Raw genomic sequence first — 27,597 nt, forward strand, 5'->3', positions numbered from 1 at the left:
TTCCTCCTGCTTCATTGGAACTTTGAAAAAAAAATTTATTTATTATTTTTATTTTATGTGTATGAGTATATTGCCTGGATGTAGGTAGGTGCACCTGTGTCATGCAATGCCCATGGAGGACAGAAGAGGGCATTTGATCCCCTGGAACTGGAGTTAGGACAGTTGTTAGCCACACTGTGGGTGCTGGGAATCAAACCTGGTTTGATGGCTCTTAACTGCTGAGCCATCTCTCCATTTCCTTCATTGGAACTTTTAGTAGTTCTCTTGGGCTTCTTTTGTGTCTATTCATCCAGCTATAACATTCTCAGTTCTCTAATTCCCATTTCGACTCCAGATGCTCTTTCTCTTGTGGAATCCTGCCTCTTGATTTGTGTCTCTCTAGCAAGTTGTGAAAACCAGAAGGAAAAATGTTGGGGCGGGGAGGTTTTTTGAAGTCACCACTGTGAATCTGAAATGCATTAATGGTGGGGGATGTGACCACTGGGCGATAGGATGAGGGACTTTCTCTTCCACAGGTGTCCCCACTCTTTGGAACCATCTATGATGCTGTCATCCTGGTGGCCCATGCCCTGAACCGCTCTGAGAGGCATCAAGCAGGGCTCTCAGGGGCTCACTTAGGGGACCACATAGGGACTCTTGATGTTGCTGGCTTTAGCCAGAGGATCCGGATGGATGAAAAGGGCAGAAGGCTAGCCCAGTATGTCATCCTGGATACAGATGGTGAAGGAAACCAACTGATGCCCACCCATATTCTAGACACAGAAACATGGCAGGTGCAGTCCCTGGAAAAGGCTATACATTTTCCAGGAGGGGATCCTCCGGACCATGACTCCAGCTGCTGGTTTGACCCCAACATACTATGCATGAGAGGTAATTCATCATCTGCCCACCACTCACTCTTCCATCCATCCACACATCTATCCTTCCTTCTGTCCATCTGTCCACCCATCCTTCCATCTAACCATCCATTCATCCATTCATTTACATCTTTCTATCCATCTACCACCTACCTACCTATACACTCATCTAATCATCTATGCATCTATTCATTAATCTACCCATCTATCCATCTATCCACTCACTCCTCCTCTGCTAAAGTTCTCCACATGGACAGTCTTACATGAATGGCAGGAGCAAGTGTAAAGAAGGGCCATGACCCTTCATGGAAAGGCCTGACCAGTAGCTGAAAAGAACTAGGGGAGACCAGCAGGGCCTCCCTTGGACAAACAGGGCTAGAGACTCTCCATGCTTGCAGATCTATAAAATGCCCCACAACCTTCTGACTAGGCCATTGCCCTCCACAGACACAATAGGAGAATTGAAGCTCAGAAAGTCTTGGTGACTTGCTATGGGTCACACAGGGAAGCCGAGTTCATTCTGGACCCATCTACTGACTCCAAGTACAGGATTATTTTTCCTCATGACCACTGGGAAGTATGGGACAAGAGGCCCACACAGGTGTGATTCCTGTCACTCATCCACTCTAAGTGTCATCCTTGATGACACTGCACTGACTTCGATGTGACTAGGCACACAGAGAAGTGGATGCACACACACACACACACACGGATGCATGCATGCACACACACATGCACATGTGCATAAACACATTCTCTAGCACACACCTGATCACCATTATAGTAGTCACAGGCTTGTGTAGTTTGTCCCTATCATGCCTCAAAATTCTTGTGCTCCCTCTTGTCCTGCACTCAGCTAACCTTGCTCTTCCAGTCCCAGTTCACAGGCATGGAGACTCCTGAATTTTCTTGAATACACACTGCCTGGCAGGCCTCCCTTGAAATGGAATGATTCTCCTCCTGACCTTCTCGCCCCAACCTTGCCTCTCTACTGCTTTGTAGTGTGTGTGTGTGTGTGTGTGTGTGTGTGTGTGTGTGTGTGTTATCAGGGGCTGAACCCAGGGCCTTGCTCATCATAGGCAAGTGTTCTACCACTGAGCCATATCCTTGGCCTCTTTTGTCCTTACAGATAAGCTCTTCCCTGGGTCCAGAGTATCATGGGTCCAGATAGCCCCAGGATCCAGAGTATCATGCTCTTAGTGAGAGTACACAGCCAGGCAGGGCTGGGCTCATCTGCCTCCCAGACTGAATGTGAGCACCAAGAAACCTCCAGGGAAGGGATCAAAGCCCTCACTTGCCCCTCTTTTCTTGTACAAAAAGTGATCACAGCCCCCCCTGCCCCACCCTGCTCAATCCTGGGAGTAGGAGAGAACAGGACAAAGACCCTGCTCTCCCAGCTGATACTCTTGAGGACAGACCCAGGCTGGGCTCTCCAGTGGCTTCGGTCTGTGACGGACAGGGACAGCTAAAGACCACACAGGACAGAGGGTTGGGAGGGCAGGAGGGCAGTGAAGTGGACAGTCCCTGCGATTATGACCCCTGTCTGTCTCTGCTTCCCCACAGGTGTACTGCCCCTGGGAAGCCTCCTGCCTGTGGTACTGGCCTGTGTCCTGGCACTGGCTTGTGGAGTCCTTGCTTACTTCATTAGGTGAGATTGCTGAGCCTGGCTCAGGCTATCTGTGTCCCTGCCCCACAGGATCTCCCTCAGCAACCTGCAAGGGCTTTCCTACTGCCCTCCTCTCCATCTCCAAGCTGCACTCAGGATGAACCAGGAGCCCTGGCTCCTCCTGAGAGGCCTGTTTGAAACCTGAGGAAGAAGCCTGTGATATTGGACAAGACTCTAGCCCTGAACTTCAGGCTTCCATCTGTACTATGAGGGGCTGGCAGGCCCATCCTGAAGGCCCCTCAACTTCAAAATCAATTCCCCCCTCTGTGTGCTTGAATGGAGATTATCCAGAACCTTAGCCACATCTGCAAGGGGGCAGCAGACTTCTGTTCTCATCTCTACCCCCATGGGACCTCCAGGAACGTGTGGAACATTGAGGCTGGGGAACAGTAGGCACATCAGGCCCTGGGAAGTTGCAGACCCAAGTCTAAGGCCAAGGGGCTCTTTGAAGACAGTACTTGCTGTTCTTCCAGTTCAGCTGGCCCTGAGGGAGACAGAGAGAAAGAGACTCATGGAGGGGGGTGAGGAGGTGCTCTGGGTCAGAGGCAGAGTCCGTAGCTGAACTAAGGCTGCACTTTCTCTCACCTCCAGGGTAAGCTTCCAGCAGCTGAGGCTGGTGCCGGGCCCCCAAAGGATCCTGCTGACAGAGCAGGAGCTCACCTTCCTCCACCGAACCCCCAGTCGACGAGTGGGTGGGCAGACTTGGGCTGGGTGGGCAGGGAGGGGCACAGGCCTTGTCTTGGCTCTTGACCACCCCTACATTTGCCCTAGAGGCTTCATGTGGACAGTAGAAGTGAGTCGAGAAGTGCAGTGGATGGTGGGAGCCCAAGGTCCGTGGCTCAGGGGTCAGCAAGGAGCCTGCCAGTCCCCCCGGAGCATACCAACGTGGCCCTGTACCAGGTGAAGGCTACTAACACCTCAGACCAAACCTAGAAGGCTGTGTCTGGTTTTGAAGAATTCAATCAAGGACACAGCCTTTGGCCTCTGTGGGTCCCTATTGTTGGGGCTTTCCTGGGTGCCATAGCATGGTGGCAACCTGGAGGCAGAAAAGGGGACTCCCAATTCCCACCATTATGGTTCATGAGCTGATCTTGGGAGTCAACCAGTCCCTGCCACTTGGCCTTGGCCTCAGCCCAGGTCACCCACTTGCCTGCTCAAGCACAGTGAGACCTCGGGGTAGGGGCAGCACCCAACCAAAGATACCTCCAGATAGAGGCCAGGCCTCTGGTTGACAAGGAGGCTGCAGAGTCAGGTTAGACAAAGCTGAAGATGTTAAGAAAGTCATTTTTCATGTGTTGTTAGTCTCAAGCTATTCACTAATATCTGATTCTTACAGCCTGTGGCTACCACGGTTTCTAGGCTGGGCTAATTGTTTCCATAGAAAGCAACAAGAGGCTTTTGTTGCTTATTTCCTACCTTTCCCCCTGGCAACCCACTTTTTTCCTTTTTCTACCAAAAGGAGGCTTCAATGACTCACAGAGAACAACAGCCAGTGGGCTACAGGTCACCAGGGACAGGGCAGAGGGCTGGGGCCACAGTGAGTGCTGGCTTCCTCCTCTGCTGCCCCACCTCTCACTCCTATCTGGAGCCCCTGAGTCACAGAGCCCCCCCACTCCACAGCCTGGGATGTCATGGGGTGCCTGAGGCCTGGAAAGTAAAGCTGACCTTCAGGCAGGGGCCGTGTTTCCTAGATACATCTCATTAGCCTTCTAGAGATTGTCTCCCTTGCTTTGCACATTTGGAAGCTGAGGCTCTAGGGTGGTAGAGTAAGGACTGGGTCTCAGGTCAGTCGGTGGAAACCTGGGTCTGGCCCTGCCTAGGTCTCAGTAGAACTTTACCTGTTGTTTCCACTGACCAGGCTGGACCCAGCTCAGAACATAGAAGGGGCACAGACATAGAGAAGACACCAAAGCCCAGAGGTGGTGGGATTGTCCTCAGGTCACTGGGCTAGGAAACTATAGCAGGCAAACCCTTGTTCTTGGTCGGCAGGGAGACTGGGTATGGCTGAAGAAGTTTGAAGCAGGCACAGCCCCCGAGCTTCGGCCAAGCAACCTCAGCCTCTTGAGAAAGGTAGGATTGCAGAGTGAGGGCTACAAAGGGCTGGGGAGGCATGAGCTTAGGACACCCTCACTGGTCCCCATCCATCTCTACTCACTGGGGATGCTTCTGATGTCAGAGAATGACAGTCATTGCTGTCCTCATGATCACCTGGTGTCCACATTTCATCAATCAGAGACCATCGCGGTCACCATCACACCCCAGCATTTCTCAAGCTGCATCACCCCCACATGAGCCTTCCTCCACTGCAATGGAATCTGAATACTCCCCGGGGTCCTTAGCCTGTTACTCCCTCTATCCACTCATCCCTATATCTATCTGATGTTTACTTATACACCAGACAGAGTTCTCAGCTTTGGAGAAGAGAGATTCTTTTTTGAGGGAGCTTCGTCTCCATCACTGAGCACTAGGAAGAGCCTAGGCAGACCCTGGATGGTGTCCTGCCTCCGTGGAACACATGGCTTCCCTATAAGATGGAGCCAATACTCCCCAGCCCAGAAGAACTTTGAACAGAACAGGGAATGTATAGAACAGCTTAGAACTGTCCCTGGACAGTGGCATGTGTTTGAGAAATGGGGTATTTCATCCATTTGTGCCTTTTGTTATTTTTTATTATTTCCAACATCATTACTATCTAAAATGAAGTTCAGAGAGATTAAGTGACTAGAAGTAGTTAGGTATTTTCCAAGAGATATCTTATAACCCACGTGAGTAATTTTCTAAGGTGGAAAGGTCCTATAGGTGACTTGGGGGTCACCCAAGTTTGAGACTTGCTTGGGTTAGCCATAGAACTTCTCAGAACTTTTACTATGCCATTCTGGTTATCTGACACTGAGTAACAGTGTACCCTGAAATGCAGTGGCTTAAAACAGTGATCATTTTATATTACAATCTTGTAAGAAATGTGGGCATGGCTCAGCTGGGTGATTCTCTTCCTCTTTGACATGGGTGGGGACCACTCTGTGGTGCTCAGCTGCTAAAGGGCTATCAGAAATTAGCAATCCATGGCCCGTAGGCCAAATCTGGCCACTGCTTGCTTTTATAAATAAAGCTTTATTGGGATATAGCCATGCTCTTTCCTTTGTGTTCGGCTGTTTTCCTGCTATGGTAGCAAAAGTGAGCATTTGTGATGGAGATATGCAAAGCCTATCTGGACATTTCAGAAAACCTTGCTGATTCTCAGTCCCAGGGGCTTTAAGTGGCTCCATTTGAAGGCAGGGCAGTTGAAGACTGAGCTCAGCTGGACCCGACCTCCCCTTTCCTGTCTTTCGGAGCTCTCAACCTGGTCTCTCCAGAGTGACTCAGGGCAGGATTCTATACTTACAGTATTGAAGGAGACAGGAAATGGAAGTTGCCATTTCCTAAGGCCTAATCGCAGAAACATACAAAACCACTTCTGTGTTCAGTGGCTCACACTAGTCACAGAAAACACACTCAAGGAGAGGGACAGGATTCACCTCTTGATGGCAGGAGTTGCAAAGGCTTTGAGACCCTTCTTAGCTCTTTATACATGCTAATGTTCTTATGAGTCTTGGAGAGGGGGACAGCTTGCTGGCATCCCCTTCCCATTTAGTTGAATCCTGAGCTATCTTTGTGAGGAAGGCCTTGCCAGACAAGGGTTTGATTTGTCCTTCTTGGTAAATACTGATGTCCCTGGTTGGGTCTACCTTTCTGGCTTGCTGGGCAGCCATTGAGGAGGCTGCTTTCTTCTAATGCTGGCAGGATCCCTCCTGTTTTCCTTCCCCGTTCCACAATCTCATAGGCTGCTGGGGAGAGCCTGTGTACAGTTTTCAGGTCAATGGTGTCAGGTAGGTTGAGAAACAGGCCTAGGTCTGATTCTTTGGCGGTACCTACAGCTTGTTCACTCATCTACCCATGGTCACTCATTCATTCACTCTTTTACCCATCCATCCACTCAGCATTAATGTGTCTGTCCAACCGTACCCACTCATCTGCTGAATGTCCACCTGTTCATCTACCCATCAATCCATCCAACAATCATCCATCCACCTACCCCCTATCCATCACTCATATACCCATCCTTTGATTCCTATCTACTGACTTATTCCCTTGTCTGTTTGTCCATCCATCCATCTATATCCATCTACTCACCACCTATCACTCATCTACCCACCTCACTACCAATCCATCTATCCACCCATTCCTCTAATCCCTATCTATCTCTCTATCCATCCATCCATTATACCTGTCTGTTCATCTGTCCGTCCATTCACCCACCATCTTTCTGTCCATCTAACAGCTCATCCCATCTGTCCATCCATCCATCTATCCACCTGCCCACCCATCTATCTACTCACCCATCTATCTATCCATTCATGCATCTAGCATGATATTATGATATTTCTTTGTGTTTATCCCTATGTTAGGTGTTAAGTCCTAAGGATCTTAATATGGATTGTACCTGATCCAGCCTTGGAATGGATCCCAGGGGCTCTCAGGTGTCTGTTGCCTCTGCAGATGTGTGAGATACGGCATGAGAATGTTGCTGCCTGCCTGGGCCTTTTTGTAGCCCCTGGGGTCAGTGCTCTGGTACTGGAGCACTGTGCCCGAGGCAGCTTGGAGGATCTGCTGTGGAACGAGGCCCTGCCGCTAGACTGGACCTTCAAGGCCTCCCTACTGCTGGATCTGATTCGTGTGAGAGCCTCCCCTGGAGCTGAGGGTGATGGGGAAGGCAGGGAGGTGGGAGGTTCTCAAATTCCCCACACCTGAGAAATGTGACAACATGGTAAAAGGAAGGTGAAGCCCGAAGGCTTCTGGGTCCTGTGGGCATTTCATGGTTCTTCCCACTTATCTCAGAGCCCATGTGTCCTCCCCAGGGCATGCGGTATCTGCATCATCGACATTTCCCCCATGGCCGCCTCAAGTCCCGGAACTGTGTGGTAGATGGACGCTTTGTGCTCAAGGTCACTGACCATGGTTATGCAGAACTCCTGGAGTCTCAGAAGTCTCCAAGACCCCAGTCAGCCCCAGAAGGTCAGTTCTGGGGCAGGGCACTGCCAGTAGGATCTGAGATACCTACTTAAAGCCAGTGTTTGTGAAGCAGGGGAGGAGGACAGTTTCTATTCCATGACCTGGAATTAGTGGCTTTTCTGTTCTGGAAGAATCTGAGGCCCTTGACCTGGGAATCCAGGAAAATAGATGAACTGAGGTCCTCTTGGGTGCAGAGAGTGAAGGCAGTGTAACCCTTTCTTGTGATCGTAGAGCTTTTGTGGACAGCTCCTGAGCTGCTCCGGGAATCCCGGGGGCCTGGACGGGGCACCTTCAAAGGTGATGTCTTCAGCCTGGGCATCATCCTGCAGGAGGTACTGACCCGAGGCCCACCCTACTGCTCCTCAGGGCTCTCAGCAGAAGGTACGGTTTCCTCCGCCCCTCCTTGGCCTGCCCCTGGCTGCCATCTTGCATAACTGGGAAGCTCTGTGACCTTCAGGATATCTGGGCACATATCTAAATCCTGACTGTGAGAACTGGGTTCCCTTACCTTCAGCCTGGCAGCCTGCAACAACTTTGTCAAAGTGGCAGATGACCATGGTCTCTGACCATGTTGGCTTCCAAGTGCACTACACTCCCTTCCTTCCTCTTCCAGTGCCACACGCACCTGCAGATGCTGCTTCCCAAACCATATCTCCCCTCTCAGCCTGGCACAGACTTTGTGTCTATACAGACCTGTCCTGTTCCATTTACTCTCACATATCACATAACCTCTCTGAGCCTCAGTTTTTTTATCTTTAAAATGGAATTGCGCCGGGCGTGGTGGCGCACACCTTTAATCCGAGCACTCGGGAGGCAGAGGCAGGCGGATCTCTGTGAGTTCAAGGCCAGCCTGGTCTACATAGTGAGTTCCAGGACAGCTGGGTCTACAAGGAGACCCTGTCTCAAAAAGATGAAAAAAAAAATGTGTGAGACACCAAGCCCCACGGCTGACGTGGCCAGGACACTCAGTGTTTAGGGCTTGGTTACCTGCCTGGTGGTGCTCCTTCAGGAACCTGTCTCCGTTTTTCCAGATATACATGTTAAACACACTTTCCCTATCACCACCAGGTCTGTAAATGTTTTCTCTGGTCTGGTCCCAGTCCCCTCCCTTCTGGGCTCTCTGGACCCCAGGCTGCTCTTGCAGTTTTTCCTCCAATGTGTCTGCCCGGTCCCAGGGACCTGCCCCCCAAAGATCTGGGCCCCTCAGCCCACAGGGCAGAGCCGAGCTCACTCTTGACAGATGATCATTTTTAATTCACAGGGACTGCTCCCTTCCACCACCAAAGTTCTGCTCAGTGGACACTTCTCATCCCAGGCTCCAGGCTTAGGGAACGAGAGAGGAGAGGAGAGCAGACTTAGTAGGCCATTTGGTCTCCACTCCCCACATCTGCCTGCTATGGGAAAGATCACCCAGATGGGCTCTGTAGGCCATATGTCCAGGTTGATCATATCATGGCAGGGACCAGGCCACCCTCAGATGGGGTTCAGTCTAGGCCTGCTGCTTCCTGGGGTGTGTTTTCTCCAGCCTCCAGGAGTTCAGGGTTCAGAGTTTAGCTTTGGGGACTTAGCCCTAAGCCAGCTCCAAACCAGTTTGCTTCAAAACTTTGAGTAAATATTTTTTAGCTCAAAGTCTCAGCTTCCTCATCTCTAGCATGGGGACCATGATGCCCACCTGGCAAAGTCACTGTGTGCACAGCTTTGTACTCTAGAGCAAGAGCCTGACACACAGTGGTTTCTCAGTAAAATCTGCCTGAGTGGTTTTAGGGGTGGGCTAATAGGGGTCCCAAGTTCTCTCTCACATCTAACATATTTGAAGGCCTATTTGCATAGGGCTTTTTGTGGGTTTCAAGGCACGCTCTGCAGTGTTCCACTGGATGCCCCTGGGGGTTAGATAATCAGTCTTTCCCAGAGAGAGTTAAGTAAGAATCTGAGGAGCAGCAACTTCTCTGCAGAGAAGGAACTGGGATTTGAGTGAAAGGCCCCTCATCCAGGCTTAGCCCCAAATATCTGGAACCACCCCTGATACATCAACCCAGGGCCTATCAGGCCCCTGGGCCAGGTGAATAGCCTCTTACACAGCCACCAGTACTACTGAGAACAGAGATGCATGGGGTATGGACAGTCAGCCTGGCCTGTCAAGGGACCCTTGAGATGAGCCTGGCCCTGGACCATTGTTTCCAGAAGGCTTATAATTGTCAATGTCAAAAATGCTGGAACATGGGGCTAGGAGGATGGCTCTGTAAAGTTCTTGCCATATAATCATGAGGGCTTGAGTTCAATCCCCAGCACCCACATAAAGAGCTGGGTGTAGTGGCACATGCCTGGAATCACAGCACTGGAGAGGCAGAGACAGGAGGATCCCTTAGGGTTGCAAGGTAACCAGTCTAATTGAATTGATGAGCTCTAGGTTCAGTGAGAAATCTTGTCTCAAATAATAAGGTAGAGAGCAATTAAGGAGAAGACATTGAACACTGACCTCTGGCCTCTACACACATGCCCACATGTGCATGCACAGCCCCTTACACATAGTCAGGAATGTGTGCACACACATACCCCCAATACACGGAGAATGCTGGAGCCTCACACTCTGCTATTCAACTTTTGCTATCCCTTGACTGAAGAAACACTTGATGACAGATGCTCCTCTGAAGTCAGCAACACTTTGAAATGGATTTGCATTTCATTCATCACCATGCCATCTGAATACTTTCGAAACACAGCTGCATATGTGTGTGCAATATATTATCACTTCCATCTGCATGCACTTCTTTATAAGCACACACAGCTTCCCAGACCCTGTGGTTTGAGCTCCATGGGATCTGACATGTGAGGCTAGGGCCCTCTAGGCAGGCTGAGTGGAAATCAGGCCTAGTTTTCATGACTTTTTTTACTGGCCTATATGGGTGCTTGCCTTCATCCTTAGGAACCTCCATTTTCCTATCTGCAGTGTAGGGCAGTAACAGCCAATGTGGTAGGAGGAGAGTGAGTTTGAGTACAGCCTGAGCTATATAGTAAGTTCTAGACTAGCCTGAGCTACATAAGGAGACACTATTTCAAAAACACACAATCAGGGGCGGGGATATAGCTCAGTAGGTCAAATGCTTACTTAGTATGCACAAAGCGCTGTATAGTATAAACTCTAGCACAGTATAAACCAGGCATGGTGGTGCATGCCTGAGGTCCCAACTCTCAGGAGACAGAAGGATCAGAAGTTTAAGGTCATCTTCAGCTACATAGTGAGTTTGAGGCTAGCCTGGGCTATATGAGACCCTGTCTCAAACAAAACAAAACAAAACAAATTAAACAGAAAAGGACAGTGATTCCTCATGATCCCCAACAAGGTAACTAAGAGACTGAGAAGAGGCTTTAAGAGACTTCTCCTTTTGGGCTCCATGAGAGGGGGCCCAAGCCCTCTGTGTCCCATAGCAACTCTACTGCTATGTGGTGTAATGTGCCCCATTATATAAGTAAGGAAACTGCGGCTCAAAGAGGTGACTGACCTGTGTAGAATGTACATAAATGACAAAAATCCCATGCTAATCAGGCCTCAAAGCCCGAGCTCAGAACCCAGCCCTTCTTCCTCCCAGTCTTGATACTTGCTGGCTTCCCCAGCTCCCAGAAGCAGTTGTTAGAGTTGGGGAAACTGAGGCATAGAGCGGCAGAGTCAGAGAGTTAGAATGTTGGTTGCTGTGGCCTTGATGTAATAGGATGGTCCTCACTCCATGGGGTGGGCACATACATGTGTATATACATGCATGGAGAGGCCAGAGATCAACCTTGGGTGTCATTCCTCCACCTACCCATGGCGGATGTATCTTGGAGATGTGATGATGAGGGGCCTATTTTCTTCCTTTTTGTGAGGAGTGGATGCAGTCTCAGGGTGGTGGGACTGCTAGGGACTGTCAGGATTTCAATCATACCAGTGTGTGTTGCTGGCCTTTGGCAGAGCCTGCCATCCATATCTCCTCCCTCTGGGCCCTTGGAGAGAAGATGCATACCGATTGCATTTCACAAATGGAGAGGCTGAGAAGGGTCATGGTCTTCTCCACCATCTCATAGAGAGGTGTTGGCAGACCCAGAATTGAAACCCAGATTTCCTAGCTCAAATCCCTGACCACAGCCTGAGGCAGACTCAGGAGAGTAACCAAACTGTGCACTGACCAGCCATGCAGGAGACATGGAATAGAGGGCCTTGGAGTGTCCCCTAGGGCCTGATCCCCCTCTTCATTCCCTCCCCTGGAGAACTCTTACATGAGAACTTGGGGCACCTTGATCCAGAGTACCCATGGGGTTTTCTACAGAGATCATCCAGAAGGTGGTATCTCCCCCTCCTTTGTGCCGACCACTAGTGTCCCCGGATCACGGGCCACTCCTGTGTATCCAGCTGATGCAGCAGTGCTGGGAGGAGGCTCCCGATGATAGGCCAAGCCTGGACCAGATCTACACACAGGTTGGTGCTTCCCAAGAGAGCAGGTACTTACAAGCAATCCCATCCTCATTTGGTCCCCTGCAAACCCTATGCAGTCTCTGGGGCCTGGAGATGACAGGAAGTGAAAGGACACAGGGCAGTAGCACCGCCAGCCTCTGAAAATGCTCTCAGAGCCACCTTTGTGAGTGCCATCCTGTGTGACCCACCTTTTTGGTCACTCCATCCTCAGGGTGGCCCTCTGAAGTACAATGCCATGGTCTTGGCTCTGCCAGACAGAAACGAGGTAGAGAGACAGGTGAAGGGATGTGTCCAAGGGATCTGAGCTGGTTAACTGTGGAGCCTGAGCCAGCCCTAGCCTGTCTGACTGCAGAGCTGCCTGGGGAGCCCAACTCAGAACCGGGCCTCCTGGCATCTGAGCAGAGAAGCCTTTAGTGGCTGTGGAGATGACACTGCTTCCCAAGTCAGTGAGGGGAAAGACTAGAGAGGCCCTGGGGTATCCTCCTCCCCCCAACAGCCCACCTTGAGACTGCAACTGGAGGGCTGGGACAAGCCTGCACAAGTTCTCAGGGCTGTGTGGGCCTAACTGAGCAGGCCAGCTCATCCCCAGGGCCAGCCCATCAAACCCCAAGGGACATCTCTGCCTTTGTTTCTGGTCCCACACTCCCCAGCCACAGCAGCAAGTTACCAAGGTGAGGTTCAGCAAGCCAGAAGGGCAGGTGAGGAGGGACAGAGGGAGGCAGCATGGCAGATAAGGGCAGCCCACAGGGCTCCTGGGAACATTGGCACAGCTCCTCCCACTACAACATCGGGGTGGTGCCCACTTCACAGAAGGGGATTTGGGATTCAGCATGAATGAACCCAAAGGGTCACGATGAGGAATGGGTAGACAGGTTACAATAGGCAGCCAGTTCCTAAAACACAAGGATGAGATCTTCCCGGGGATTAGTGATGATCATGGCTAGCAAGCCAGGGGAGGAGGTACTGGATCTGAATGAGGGGGTCCAGAGAAAGACACCTGCCTGAGGCTCATGGCAAAGAAGGCTGTATGGGCACAACAAACGTAGAACTGCCTCACACCAAGAAGGCCCAAGGTCAGAAGGCCTAAGTCAGCTAAGCCACCATTTCCCTAGGTCTTGGGTAGCATATATACTCTGTTCTCTTAGCCTTTTGTATGTTGGCTAGAAAGAGGTGCCGTTTATGTTCACAGAGTATCCTCCCATGAAGATCTGAAAGAGGCATTTCTCTTTGCTGGGCACCAGCAATGTTTGTTCTTGAGAATAATCGATTTAAATGGGCCTTGTTGGATTGTGTAATCCACATTTTCCTTTTGGTCCTGATGTTTATATGAACATAATGGCCATTTTCTACATGTAAACCTCACTCCTGGATTAACTTTTAAAATAATTTTTAGTCTCCTATGGTCCAAATACCCCCTATATATTTAGAGATGTAGAAATAGTGATGAAATGTATATATTCTATTTATCCATCCATCCATCCAACCATTCATGTTGAAAACAACACAGAATGCTCCACCTATAAGGTTGCTGTGAGGCCCCATGTGATTCCTGCCTACCCACCCCATGAAGTTTGTCCCACATCCCTCTGTGCTTTTTCCACCTCAGGGCCATGGTCTCCTGTTTATTCACTTATCTGCCTCCCACTTCAATCCAGCTCCCCAGGCAGGGACTCTGCCTGGCTCACTTCCAGATTGCAGAAAGGATGCACTAACCTTCGTGGGTGAACTGATAACTATTTCCATCTTCAGTTCAAAAGCATCAACCAAGGCAAGAAGACCAGCGTGGCTGACTCCATGCTGCGGATGCTGGAGAAGTATTCCCAAAGTCTGGAGGACCTGGTCCAGGAACGGACTGAGGAGCTGGAATTGGAGAGGCGGAAGACAGAAAAACTGCTCTCACAGATGCTCCCTCCGTGAGTGGCCTGGGGATGTGAGCGCACCTCTTGCCTCTCTGCTCTTGGGACTCTAGAATGAGAGAGGGGCTCAGAGAACCTGGGCTCTATGACTTGTTCATTCCTACTGTGTGTGTGAGCCCATGCATATGTGGTGGATGCACATACATGTGTGTATATGTGCATGGAGAGGCCAGAGATCAACCTTGGGTGTCATTCTTCAGGGTACCGGATTTTTTGTAGGTTCTTTTTTTAAAGACAGGGTCTTTCCTTAGCCTGTAACTCGCTGATTTGGCTAGGCTGGCTGGCCAGCAAACCCCAAGGATCCTCTTGTCTCTGCCTCCCTGGCACTGGAATCACAAGTCTGTGACACCACACTGAACTTTATATGGATTCTGGGAATCAAACTCAGGTCCTCATGCTTATACAGAAACTTTACTGCCTGAACCATCCCTGGAGCCCTATTTCTTTCTTTTTAAAAAAATTTTATTATTTTTATTTTATGTGTATGCATGTACTGCCTGCATGTAGATAAGTGCACCCATGTCATGCAACGCCCGCGGAGGTCAGAAGAGGCTGTCAGATGCCCTGGGACTGGAGTTACGGACAGTTGTTAGCTGCCATGTGGGTGCTGGGATTTGAACCCAGGTCTTCTGCAAGATCCACCAGTGTTCTTAACTGCTGAGCCATCTCTCCAGCCCCAGGAGCCCTATTTCTTCTTGTTTATCTTATGTATTGTTCTAGTCCTTCACCATGTGCCAGGCACTGTGCTGGGCATACCAGTTTTGAGCTCTTGCTGTCCCATATCATGGGAACAAAGAGGAGGTACAGTGTTCCCAGCTCACTTTAGAGAAGTCAGGACAGATGTCTGTCCAGGGCAGACGACAGAGCAGCTCACCTGTCCCAGATTCCCCGCCTGCTCTACCCAGAACTTTCTCTCTACCACCCTCTACCCCAAGCTGTAAAATTGAGGGTCCTCATCTGTGTCTTTGGCCCCCTCCCATCCATTCAGGTCTGTGGCGGACACTCTGAAGATGGGGGCCACTGTGGAGCCAGAGTACTTTGACCAGGTCACCATCTACTTCAGTGACATTGTGGGCTTTACCACCATCTCAGCCCTCAGTGAGCCCATGGAGGTGGTGGGCTTCCTCAATGACCTCTACACACTGTTTGATGCTGTTCTGGACCGCCATGATGTGTATAAGGTGAGGATGAGAGGAGGCAGCTCTCTGATCTTAGTTGGAGTCTTGACTGGGGAAATTCAGCTCTGGCCCACAGACTCTCTGAGACTGTTCACATGGCATGGCTGCATTCTCAGAGGGAGCAGAGGCATGTTGGTCTCTTGAGCTCTAGCCTGGGATTGGGCACACTGCTTTTCTTGACAAACTCTGTTGGTCAAGGAAGACAATCTGCCCAGCTTGAAGAGGTGAGGGAAGAACATTGGGAGCAGTTGGAGCCACACTGCAGGGGATGTGGGTCCAGAGAGAAGTAGAAAATGTATCTTTTGTGTTTATTTGTTCACTTGTCCATAGTCTGTCTTTCCATCTTTCAACATCTTCATGGGCAGCCCCCTCTGTGCTTGGAACATGGGTGCAGAGACAAGCTGTTTTCCCCCCTGGGAGTGCTCAGTCCTGCAGGTGGAAGATGACAACAGCACCTGTGATAGTGACAATGGGAGGAGGTTGAGGGGGTGAGAGGCAGATACATAGAGAGCTAGGGGCTTCCTGGAAGAGAGGCTCTCTTCCCAGCACTGGTCAGCCCAGGTGAGGCCACTCTAGCAGGCAGTGGGGGACACTGGAGCAAGTGCCCAAGGCTTGAAAGGGTTGTGGGTAAAGAATTCAGGATGGTCACTGTGGCAAGACACGACACAGGCCCACAGTAGGGGTGAAGGTGGGGACAGGCAGCAGGGGGCTTGACAGAGTCATCAAGACCCTCTGCATCCAGTTCTTGTGTACCTCTGGATTGTGGCTTTGGTTCTGGCCTGGCTACCAGCTTTGGGTGTCTTTAGCCAAACACCTTCCCCTCTCTGGTCCTGTTTTCTTAGATCTACGACCCCCATCCTGTGTGTGTCCACTGAGATTGGGAAAGCGAATGGCCTCTGTGGCTCCCATGCTGTAGGAACCCTACCTCAACCCTGCTTCTTATGTTGATCCAGGAACTGACATACCAGGGAAATTCCAGATGTGCTGAATCAGGCGGGGAAGGAGTCCCCCGCATCACCCCACTCAGGCCCTTCTTTGTCTTAATCCCTGTATCTGACCCTGGAGCCTCTGCCACCCACAACCCTCCAGAGAGTGGAACAGCACCCACTGGAAGGCATGTCTGGGAAGGAAGAATCAGAAGACCAAACAGAACAGCCAAGCCTCTATTTTGTTCTCCCTGGGGACCCCACGGCTCCAAGTGCTGTCTGGCAGGCTGGCTGTCTACCCCTGCACCCCCCAGCCCCAGGTGTCTTCTTGAGCCCTGTGCTTTGATCTGCCCTGAGTCACCCCTGGCCTGTCTCTCCCTCTTCTGTTAATCCTCTCTCACACATGGGACCCTCCCAGCTCTGAATCACACCTCAGCTCTGCTCTGAACTCTGGCCAGGAGACCTGCATCTTCCCGGCAGAGGGAAATGGAATCAGACAAGGCCCTCACACCCCCCCAGATGTGAGGAACAGCAGGCCCCAGTCCCTGGGATGTGTGATGTAATTCTCATCACTCCCACCATCTGCCTCTGTTTCCCTTCCATCCCTAGCAAGATCAATCTGGTTACTGCTCTTGAATCCTTTCTGAGCTGGGAGGCAGCCAAGCAGTCACTTCTGATATGGGAAGGGGGTTCCCCCGTCATTGCTGAGTGAACACTTTTCTGAACAGAGCACTGAAAGTAGAGCCCGTGGGGCTCAGGGCCCAAGATGGGGCACATGGCAGGGGTGTGGGTACCCAGTGGGCCTGGGGTATGGAGGTGTGAGGCCCGGGCCATTAAGCTACCAAGCCATCCTGAGCCTTGTCCATGCTCTGAGCCCTAAGCTCCTGTTCGGAAGCCAGGGTTGAAATATTTGCGACTCAGGATCCTTCTGCAGATCAGAAATAGGAGAGAAAGCACTGTTGTTTACCTAGTCAGCAAAATAATGCCCACACTGGTGACATGCCAGTCCCTTCCCTCCCCAGGTCTCCAGGGAAGGTCTGGAAGGGAGAAGCAGTCCCAGTAAGCAAGCATCCAGGGAGGGCAAGCTTGGACTGAAGGTTTCATGGAGTGCCTCATTTAGCCCTATGAGAGCCATCAGTTGGATGGTTTAGCCCTGGGTACATGCAGCTCAGAGAGAGCAAGAACCCCCCTCTAGGTCACATAGTCAGTGGCATGGTTAGACTTCATGTGCATGCATACTAGAGTGCAGTCCTGGCTCTCACCTCCTCTGCTGTGTCTTCCCCTCTGAAGGAGGCTCATGCGTGGCAGGAAGCTATGGCCTCACTTGCAACTGGCTGCTCACCAGCAGTTACCTCTGGGTGTTCCACCTCTGAGGGCCAGAGTACATGCAACCCTGAGCTCTGGAGGGCTGGGCTGTTAGAGGCCCAGAAGGGGAGAACCAGGGCACATGGCTGGCATGTAGGCATGGGGTATCTGTCCTGAGAAACAAATGACTCTGATGGCAGAGGGACCCAGATTGGGGGTACCTCACTCTGACCTCAGGTCCTGAAGTTATGTGGGGTGTCTAGAGAGTAGTGTCCATCCCACAGAGCCTGACTGATTGAATGTAGAGTTGGGGAGATGAGATGGGTGACCCTTAGAACTACTCAGGCTTTGTTCCTGATGCCATGTGTTCAGCATTATGCCTGGGTTTGTCAGCCCATTCCACTCACAGGCTTACAGGCGAGGAAGCTGAGCTCATGAGGGAAGTTCTCTGCCTGGACAAATAGCAGGGCCAGTGGTGGAACCCAGTGATCTGTCTGGCTCCAGAACCTTCTTTCTCTTCCTCCTCCTCCTCTTTTTTAATTTTCTTTTTTACATGTATTTAGTGTGGCAGGGGGAGGCATGTGTGTGGAGGTCAGAGGACACCTTACAGCTCAGTCAGTTCTCTCTTTCCACCATGTGGGTTCCAGGAATAAAACTCAGGTTACTGGCTTGGTGGCAAGCACCCTTACCCACTCAGCCATCTCACCTGCCCCTCTTCCTACTTCTTTTGAGACAAGGCCTCATTACATAACCCAGGTTGGCCTCAAATTTGCAGTAAGCCTCCTACCTCAGCCTCATGAGTGATAAGATTATGGCCCTGTGCCACAGGCCGGCTTAGAACCAAATTTATTTCCAGTAACCTTAGAAGCCAACAGGGTTAGGACACCACAGCTGTTCCTGACAAGTGTCCTCCCCAGATTGAAGCCCTGGATGGTCACTGTGGCCTCATGCACATAGCTCCTTGGATCTGTTGTCAGAGATAGACAAGGCCTGTCAGCTGTCCAACACAGAGGTCACCAGCAGCTCACAGCTCCGATCAGAGCATAGTACCCAGGGCTCCTGATTGATGACTCATGGGGTGAGGTGTGGGACAGGCAACCTGAGCACAAATCTGTCCTTTGCAGGTAGAGACTATTGGAGATGCCTACATGGTGGTATCTGGGCTACCTCGGCGCAATGGGAGTCGGCACGCGGCTGAGATCGCCAACATGGCCCTGGACATCCTTAGCTATGCTGGAGACTTCCGGATGAGGCATGCACCCTACGTGCCCATCCATGTCAGGGCGGGTCTGCACTCAGGTGGGCCTGGACTGAGGGTCACAGCCAGACCAGATCAGCCTCCCAGCCTTTCTGGGGGCATCGGCAGTGGCTTCACCCCAGAGTTTGTGTCCTGACCTCTGGCATGCTGGAACTTTGTCAGAAAGCTTTGTTTCTGGTCACCCTTGGCTGTTTTATGCTAAAGGCCCTGAGTGTTCAGATTCATGCATCTTCTTGTTTGGTTTAAAGTCTTCTGGTCTTAGCCTCGGGTCAAGGGCATCTGATTCCATTTGGAGAAACTGATGAAAGAGGCAGAATCTCCTGTAGTCATGGGAGCAACTAAACAAACATCTGCTGACCTGGGTCTGGGAAAAGCCACAGGGCAGGGTCTCTGTGCCCCTCCCTGGCCCCTCTGTGGGTCCCTCCCACAGGATCAAGTGCTCCTTCTCACCTTGTAGCCTCAAGGCCCTTGTTGACCTCTCCAGCCTCCCCCACAGCTTCCTTCAACCCCTAACCCACACTCAGCTGTGGTTCCAAGTCCTCTGCCTTTGTGTCTGCCCATTCCCTGCCTCTTCATTCATCCTTCAAGACATGGGTCAGTAATCACTTCCTCCAGAAAGTCCCCTGGCCTTCTTGTGTGTCCTTTCATGAACTGCACAGTTGCGTCCTCATCCCAGGGTTGTCTACTCTTTCCTGGTCTCCTCCAGGCCAGGGAGCCCCTATCCCTGAGCCTAGTATATGTGCTGCCTCCTTCAGTGTTGCTGTTGACTCCAGATGACATGATCTTACTCAGGATACGCAGAGGGCATCGTGGTGGTGTGGGGAGGTGACACTGGGACCTCTGTCTGGTCCAAACCTGCTGGAGCTCCCCAAACACGTTTTGATTTCAGGGCCCTGTGTGGCAGGGGTCGTGGGTCTCACCATGCCTCGGTATTGTCTCTTTGGGGACACTGTCAACACTGCCTCCCGGATGGAGTCCACAGGGCTGCGTGAGTATCTCAGATTTCTGTCCTACCCTGGGGGAAGGGACAGTCTTTCCCAACAAGCCCAGTAGACTGGACAGTCAAAATAGTGCTTAGCCACCATGTGACCACCCGGTGGCAGTGTGCACTAGGCAGCAAAGCAAACAGGAGATGGTTTGTGCTCTTTAACTTTCTAAGGAGTTTCTATGATGCTTTCATGAGGGAATTAGAGAAAACAAGGGCTGAAGAGGCAAGAAAACTGGGTCCTCCCCCAGATCTACAACTGGCTTGCCTAGTGTCCTTAAGCAAGCTCTGCCTGTAGGCCTCAGTTTCCCCCTTTTACAATGAGGTAAACCCTTAGGGTTTGGGTTTTTACTTAGCTGTACACCAACCCATTATGCTGTTAGCCCCAACACCATCACGTAGATATCCCCAACATTTTATAGGCCCTTACTGGGGTGGGACTTACTCTGACGGCTTGGAGAGAGCAGCTGAAAACCGCCAAGTCTTGGGGCCTCCGCCTCTAGTTGTCTAGATGGTGCAATGTTGCTCAGTGCACACCGTGTAGCCATACATGCTAGCCCTAAAGGGGTGTACTGCTCCAAAGAGGACAATTAAACCCACTTATCTTCTCTGACTCAGCCTTCAAAGACTTAAAGTAAACACTCTGAAGTAAACGTTCTGTTCTTAGGGAGCCTGACTTCATCCTGACCTCCCCCACCACTTAATCCATGAAATTTGTTTTTTTCTTGGAGCCTGTTTTAGTGACTGTCTAGAGGGACAAGGAGAAAGGAACTGTGCACATCATAGTTGTACATGTGACTGGTTGGCTCTGGAGCCACTGTTCTTAACATGTCACCAAATAAATACGCGGCATACTGCTACCAGATAGGGATTTATTTCTGCCTTTTTCCTCAGCCTACAGAATTCACGTCAGCCGAAGCACTGTCCAAGCCCTCCTCAGCCTTGATGAAGGCTACAAAATTGATGTCAGAGGTCAGACTGAGCTGAAGGTGAGGGACTTTCCTGGCCCATGGGGACTGGTTTCTGGGCAGCAGGAGAAATTCTCAGCCTATCAGTGTGACTAGGCTGTGTGAGTTAGGGGTGTAGGTGAACCTCTCTCCTCCCCACATTTGGAATTGGGCAACATTTCTTCCTGGGTCCCATTTGGCTCTGCAAGGGGAAGAGTCAAGGCAGAGAAGTTGTGTCCACTGAAGACCTGCCAGTGCCAAACACACATGACATGTTAACCCTTTACAGCACTCATGGAAGGAGTAATGCTGACCCTGCACTGTGGTTGAGGAAACTCGATTAGAAAGGCACAGGACAGCTCACAACTGGATCTGACATCTCCAAAGATCTTGGCTTCTCTATAGCATGGTTGGGCTCCTTTGCATCCCTCAGAAACCCAGCTCACATATCACCTCTCACCAAAGCCTACATAGCCCAGGAACACCCGTCTTTCTTTCTCCAAACAGTGGTTCTTATAACATCTCTGTGCTCCATTAGCTCTGTGCGTGGCTCTCCACTATTACAGTGTGATACTGGGCTGATCTTGCTCAGGAGCACCTCCAAGGCTGGGAAAGCCTTGGACCCCTGCATCTTTTTTATGCTAATGCTTGATGAAGGCAGTGAGTCCTCCTATCCCTCCTTGTCCTCACTCCCTTCCCCAAATTCCTCTGCTAGGGCCAGGCCTGGCTAAGAGGCAGAAAGGACCTAGTTTAAAGGCCCTCAGGGCTATGATTAGACCTAGAACCAGGCACTCTCTGTGACTTACCTCATGACACCTTAGGATGTTGCATTAGGAGATACAGCCTGGAGTCAGCAGTGTTGAGGACATGGTCACACAGCCCTTGAGGGGCAGGTGTCTACCTGTGGTACTCAGTGAGCCTGGAGCAGGTGTGTCTGGCTTGGGGGCCAAGGGTTGTTGTATCCTATCCTGAGATACAGAGGACTTGGTTGTCAGAGGGATTCAGAGGGGTGGGTTAAGACACAGGACCTCAGTGTCTTCCTACTCTTTACCAACTAACCACGGGGAGGCTGTCAAGTTTTCAACGGAAGCCCAGAGAGAATCACACATTGTGTATGCCTCTGTTTGACCCTTAGCATCTCAGCCTGTCTTCATTTGTCTGGTAAGCATTGTGTTGTTTAATTATCATGATAGATTTAGGAGATACGGAGGAAATGAAGCACTGAGAGGTGAAGAGGTGAAGTAAGTCGGTCAATTTCATACAGCTGTTAGGAGGCAGAGCCAAGCCGAGACCCAGGCTGCTCTCCACAGGGACCCAGGCTCAGCCTTTGAGCCTCCTCAACTGGGAAGGTTCCACAGGGCCTGGGTCTCTCACTGCCTTTCTCTTGTTCCAGGGGAAGGGCGTGGAGGAGACCTACTGGCTGGTGGGGAAGATGGGATTCCACAGGCCCCTCCCCACACCTCTGTCCGTCAAGCCTGGGTGAGTGAAAGGGATCCCCCAAAACAGGGCCCCTCCATTCTTTTTCTGATTATTAAAGCATAACCTGCCCAGCAGGAAAGACTTGGAAGATACATAACTTGACTAGTAAGATTTGAAGGATATGGAACTTGGCCGGTACTTAGTAAGCACCATTTTTGCACAGCTGGGTGGCAGACATGTTGGCTCCACAGCCTAGCTCCAGCAAGGCTGTTTGGATGCATTTGGAGTCACTAGAGTGCTATGCTAGCCTGAGTGAGCACTTCCTATATGCCAATGAAAGCTGCAGAAACAGGAAACTTGTGCCCTGTGGGGATAACACACACACACACACACACACACACACACACACACACACACACACCATTATATGTACAGGCGATCAAAACACATGTACAAATAAAATTATTAAAAAAAGAACCTTGAAGCTGGGCATGGTGGTACATACCTTTAATCCCAGCACTCGGGAGGCAGGTGGATCTCTGTGAGTTCAAGGCCAGTCTGGTCTACATACACACTCACACTCATGCACCCACACAAGCATGAGCCCAACCTTCCTCAGTGCTCAGTACCAAGGGTCTTTCTGTTCTGAGCCAACCAGCTGTACCCTTGATGGGTTTCTACACAGATGGGGCTCATAGATTGAAGGGATATCCACCTTTTAGGGGCTGTGTAGAGAGTGTGGGCCTCTGAAAGCACGGCATACCTCTGCCCTCCATACTTTTGGGTACCATGTTGCTCACTGAGCATCATGTGGAACAGTAGTAGATTCTTCTGCTGCACTGCCCTTGCTCCCCTGCCCCTATGGGCAGCCTGTACAGGCAAGGGCAGCAGGCACAGGCATTACCAAGGCCCAGAAAGTCTTGGGATCACAGAGGCCAAGGGCTCAGTCCACCAGTAGAGTCTGGGCCCAGAACATGTGGGACCCCTCCTGGGTGACACGGCATTGGGCCAAAATTCTCCCTTTGTCAGAACCTCTAACTGGCTCCTCTGAACAACTTCCAAGATGGCCCCACCCAGCACCCATCCACAGCTTCCTTCTAGTAGACACATGGTCATGGGTTTTTAGACTGCTTCCTAAAGTGCACTTGAGTCTCCCACCCCAGGGCCTTTACTCTTGCTGTGACTATGGCTTAGGATACCCTGCTGCTTCTTTTCTTTTTTTTTTAATAGTTCATTTACTTGTTTATTTTATGTGTATGGGTGTATTGTCTGCATGTAGGTAGGTACACCCATGTCGAGCCCAAGGAGGTCAGAAGAGGGCATCAAATTCCCTGGAACTGGAGTTAAGGACAGCCATTAGCTGCCATGTGGGTGCTGGGAATTAAACCTGGGTCTCTGCAAAAAAGAACCAGTGATCTTAACCGCTGAGTGATTTCTCCAGCCCTAAAAGATACCCTGCTTCTTTCAAATAAATTTTCTTTTTTAATCATTGAGCATTACCTTAAAAAACAATTTACAATGCTGGGATTGAACCAAGGGCCCTGCCCTGACTAGGCAAGTGCTCCCTGGCTGAGCCACGCTTCCACCACCCTGCCCCTTCCTTCTGAGGAACTCTGATCAGACACACTGATGGAGCCCTGGTATCACCCTCCAGCCCATTGTCCTGCATGACTTCTAGTCTCCCCAGAACTCATTATATCTGACGCTCCCATGTGCAGGGGTATGCCCTGCCCCATTAGTCTAGAGAAATCCTGAGAGCTGGTGCATGTGTACATGCATCCATCAAGGCTCGGGAGGACCCTGGGAATGCGAGCTCTTGACCCCAGCCCCCTCCTACCCTGTCACCAGCCAGGCTCTGTCCACATCAGCACTATGGGGGATGAGAGAAGCCCTACTTGCTCCTGGTCACCCAGTCCCAGGATTTGGGACCTCAAGAGGCTGGCTGCCCTAAGTTCTCAGTCGATGACTTTCCCCAGACAGAAACTTTAGAAGGTGCCAGAAATGTTTCCATCTTCTGGTTCAGGGATGGAGGAAAGTGGAGCTTAGCTGCAGGGAGAATCATGTGACCCGGGGGCTTCCCTGAACTCCTCCCAGGTAGGCAGCGTAGAGTCTGTGCTCAAAGCCTGCATGTGAGCTGGCAGGGGTGGTATGATGCCCACACATGTTCCGACACACAGCACATATGTTTATACACAGTATACCCAGAAGAGGTCAGGTGGGGGCCAGGAACAGAAGCCACACTCCAACCATGTCTTTGCCACCAACCCAGAAAGGACCCCTGTGACAAATCAGGGAGACACCCCACAAAGCTCCCCTTATTCTCCCCCTGCCCTTGCCAATCAGGCTCTGAAGTGTCCCTGAGGTGAGGGCTGGGAGTGTGGCTCAGTGGTAGGGTGCTTGCCTAACACCCCCAGAGTCTAGAGATGTCCCCTGTTGGTTTGCTGTGATGTCTTGGCTGTCTCTCACAGTCCTGCTTCATTCTTTGGATCAAAGCAATGCCTGGGTCAGCCTGCTTCAGGCACTGTAGGCAGCGCAAGAGAATGTGAGTATGTATGGGGTTGTCTAGGGACTCCCTTGCCTCAGTGCATCCCGGCCTCCCTGAGCCATATCCCAAGTAGGGGAAGGAGTAGGGCCCAGAGGACTCAAAGCCACACAAGTAGATGAGGAGCCACTGTGTTGCTGTGGAAACAATGTCACCTGTTAGAGCATCGGGCTCCTATAGTCCAAAAGCGGGAAAGGTCAAGTCAGTGTATACATGGCAGGCTGCTGGGTGTCAGCACAGGCAAGAGTGGCAGCTCTAGATGATCTGAAGCACCCATCACTGTTATCCTGGGTGGTCCTTTCTGATTCTTTTTCCTTCTTCCTTAGAGACCCCTGGCAGGACGTCATAAATCAAGAAATCAGGATGGGCTTTGCCAAAACCCGCCAGGGCCTGCCTGGATCTGGGAGCTCAGGGGAGGCCAGGGCCAGCCCCTAAGGAGAGGTGAATGGGCAGGAACCAAGGCAGTCCAGATGCCCAGACCACCTATTCAGAAAGACCTATTCAGCTCCCTGTGACCTGCCACCCATGAGCAATATGACCTGGTGCCTTCCTGAGAGACTCCTTACCTTTCCACAGGAAACAATAAAAATAGAAACACTCCCTTCTGAGTGCTTACTCTGTGCTGGAGAAGTCATTTTGAAGCAGACTGCTTACTGTTCCAGAGCTCCTGGTTGCTTATAGAAGACCCTGTCCCCACCACATGACTGAGGGGTGGCAGCCAGGGTGAGGGGTAAGGAGGGCTCTGGTCCCAGTGGCACAGCTGTTTTGGGCAAAGCAGGAACCAGGCAGGTACAGGCTCCTTAGGGTCACAGGCTCTTGTCACAGCACTCCTCGGAACCCTGTGTTATTGCATCTAAGATATCATGGGAGGACTCTTCAAGTCCCTAGTATGGGGCTCAGGCCACAGGAAACATTACCCTGGGACCACTGTGCTGGGAGTCCAGTGTGTGCTCCCAAAATCTCCTGGGGCTTGGAGTTGGGGTTGAAAATTTCTTAGCTGTCAGGAAAATGAGACTTCTATCATTCGGAAAGAGGCAAAACCAAAAAAACTCATTAAACTGCACATCAAAGAGAGCTCCTCAAATCCCTGCAGGTGGTTTCAGAGTCAGGAAGATCGGGTGCACATGTAACTCATTTCCTGACTAAGGGGAGAAGCCTGAGGCCCCACTCATTCTTCAAAGATGAGAGAGAGAGGGAGAGAGAGAGAGAGAGAGAGAGAGAGAGAGAGAGAGAGAGAGAGAGAGAGGAAATACTTTGACTTGGGATCCCTGGGAAAACGTGTTTGGGGCCACCGAGGCCATATTCCCACCACCTGGCCCTCCTTACCTGCATAAATTTGGGCCTAATCTTTTTGTGCCTCAGTTTCCTCAAATGCAAGACAGGGTGTCGCCCTTACCTCCCACATCATGATGAGACTCAAGACCTTGTCAGCCTGTGAGTGTGGAGTAGAGAGGTCCTGCTGTGTGTCTGTAACACATGGCTACAGCTTGTATAGTATAGCCACTGGGGACCTGTTTCCTCCGTGGGTCTGTGTGGCTTGCTTTAGTGGATCTTACATGAGGCTTTCATCTGGCCTGAGTTTTTCCTATAGGTGGTCAGTGAGGCCCCATGTGTCCTTGAACACACAGAGGGACACAGAAATGCACATGGTGGGGACACACAGGAAACAGCCACCCAGGGTTCAGCAGTTCTTCCATGAGATAGGTGGCCTGAGTTGTCATGTGGCATCTCTGGGCCTCACTATACTATAGAGACCAGACACCCTTCCTGCCTGGCCAGCTACTGTGAGGTCAGAGAGGGCAGGGAGCCCAAGCCACACAAACTGAGGCTGTGGGACAGACATGACTTAGAGTGTACATGTGTATGACCTGACCCATGTGTCTCTGTGGAGGCGTATGTAGACATCAAAGCACAAAGGACCCCTGGGAGACAGGTGACAGTGAGCCTGTGCCTGTGGATGTATGTGAGCTGTGACTGTATGTCATGCAAACACTGTGAGTCTCTGTGTCTGTGCACTGTCGTGTGGATCTGTGTATATGTATTAGTGTGTCTGTGGTCCTGACAGTCTGTGAGCATGACATCAGCATGCAGTTATTGTCTAAACATATGTGTAGGCCCTTCTGGGAGCACTAGTGCAGCTTGTATCTGTGTGTCCTATAACATGTGTCTGTGCATGCCTACATACATGTCATGTCTGGCATGACTCCAACTGTAGGCTTTCATACCTGAGCAGCACAAGAGAACGGCCAGCCACCTGGTCACCTAAGAGCTGCCCACACTGAATCCCAGGCAGCTGTTCTCCTGACTCCTATGGGAGAACCTGGGGGCTTGGGGAGACTCTCTCTAAGGTTGGCCCATGGAATATAAGTAGATATGTAAGTTGGCCCCTCTAAGGTTCCCCTACCCTAGCCTTCCCTGTTATCCAGAGGTAGAGGGGGGCAGCACCCAGTTAGGAGTGGGGTTCCACACCTCCACCCCCCCCACATGCCCTGCCTGCTCCCTGCTTATAGGTCAGGCCTGCCCAGCATCTTCCTACTCTTTAGCTCCACCACACCCACCCTCAGAAGTGCCGTTTGCCTGTCTTAGAGACCAGGAGATGGAGAGAGAATGCAGGAGGGTGCCCTGTCCCTGCCCAGTCCCCTGCTTCTGGAGGTGATAACAGTACCAAAGGGGCCAGAGAAATAGCTGTGATTCCTGACAGGTCCCCAGGGAGCGGCCTCGGGGCACATGGCTTTCTTCTGCAGAGGAAGGTGGCCTTTGGAGCTGGGCACAGCAGCACTGGGAAGGAACCAGCCCAGCATCTGCATAAGCTTCCATGCACATGCTCAGGTGAGGCCTGGAGATGGGCTCTGAGCTGACTTTTGGTGTATAGAGGCCCCTCTGTCCCACCAGCCTGAGCTATCCGTCTATCTCTTGGGGTGGGTTCGCAGTGATGGGCTATCCTGACCTCTCTAGACAGGATCACACACTGCCAGAGCTCCTAGTAGAGCCAGGTGATCAGAAGCACTTGGTCCTTGGTCCTGCAATTGAGCATAGTTTGAAATGGATGACTTGGAAAACGGCAAAGGCTTTAACTTGGCCCCCAGGCCCTGAATATGTGAA

At 51.2% G+C, this 27,597-nt stretch overlaps 1 protein-coding gene across 1 annotated transcript in view; it reads left to right on the forward strand.

Moving 5' to 3' along the window:
• Positions 1 to 24,997, forward strand: part of LOC103743062 (olfactory guanylyl cyclase GC-D-like) — a 35,989-nt gene extending 10,992 nt beyond the window's left edge. Inside the window, exons 4-19 of the mRNA XM_008844266.3 lie at positions 492 to 870; positions 2,421 to 2,505; positions 3,115 to 3,211; positions 3,295 to 3,423; positions 4,513 to 4,593; positions 7,060 to 7,236; positions 7,419 to 7,575; positions 7,804 to 7,953; positions 11,874 to 12,022; positions 13,769 to 13,932; positions 14,924 to 15,116; positions 18,469 to 18,643; positions 19,492 to 19,590; positions 20,482 to 20,576; positions 21,928 to 22,013; positions 24,822 to 24,997. Of these exons, the coding sequence (XP_008842488.2) occupies positions 492 to 870; positions 2,421 to 2,505; positions 3,115 to 3,211; positions 3,295 to 3,423; positions 4,513 to 4,593; positions 7,060 to 7,236; positions 7,419 to 7,575; positions 7,804 to 7,953; positions 11,874 to 12,022; positions 13,769 to 13,932; positions 14,924 to 15,116; positions 18,469 to 18,643; positions 19,492 to 19,590; positions 20,482 to 20,576; positions 21,928 to 22,013; positions 24,822 to 24,930 (2,325 nt within the window). The 3' untranslated portion in view covers positions 24,931 to 24,997. The remainder of the gene's footprint in view (positions 1 to 491; positions 871 to 2,420; positions 2,506 to 3,114; positions 3,212 to 3,294; positions 3,424 to 4,512; positions 4,594 to 7,059; positions 7,237 to 7,418; positions 7,576 to 7,803; positions 7,954 to 11,873; positions 12,023 to 13,768; positions 13,933 to 14,923; positions 15,117 to 18,468; positions 18,644 to 19,491; positions 19,591 to 20,481; positions 20,577 to 21,927; positions 22,014 to 24,821) is intronic.
• The last annotated feature ends 2,600 nt before the right edge of the window (positions 24,998 to 27,597 follow it).

Source organism: Nannospalax galili, unplaced genomic scaffold (genome assembly GCF_000622305.1).
Source record: "Nannospalax galili isolate Female #2095 unplaced genomic scaffold, S.galili_v1.0 scaffold278, whole genome shotgun sequence".
Lineage (NCBI taxonomy): Eukaryota > Metazoa > Chordata > Mammalia > Rodentia > Spalacidae > Nannospalax > Nannospalax galili.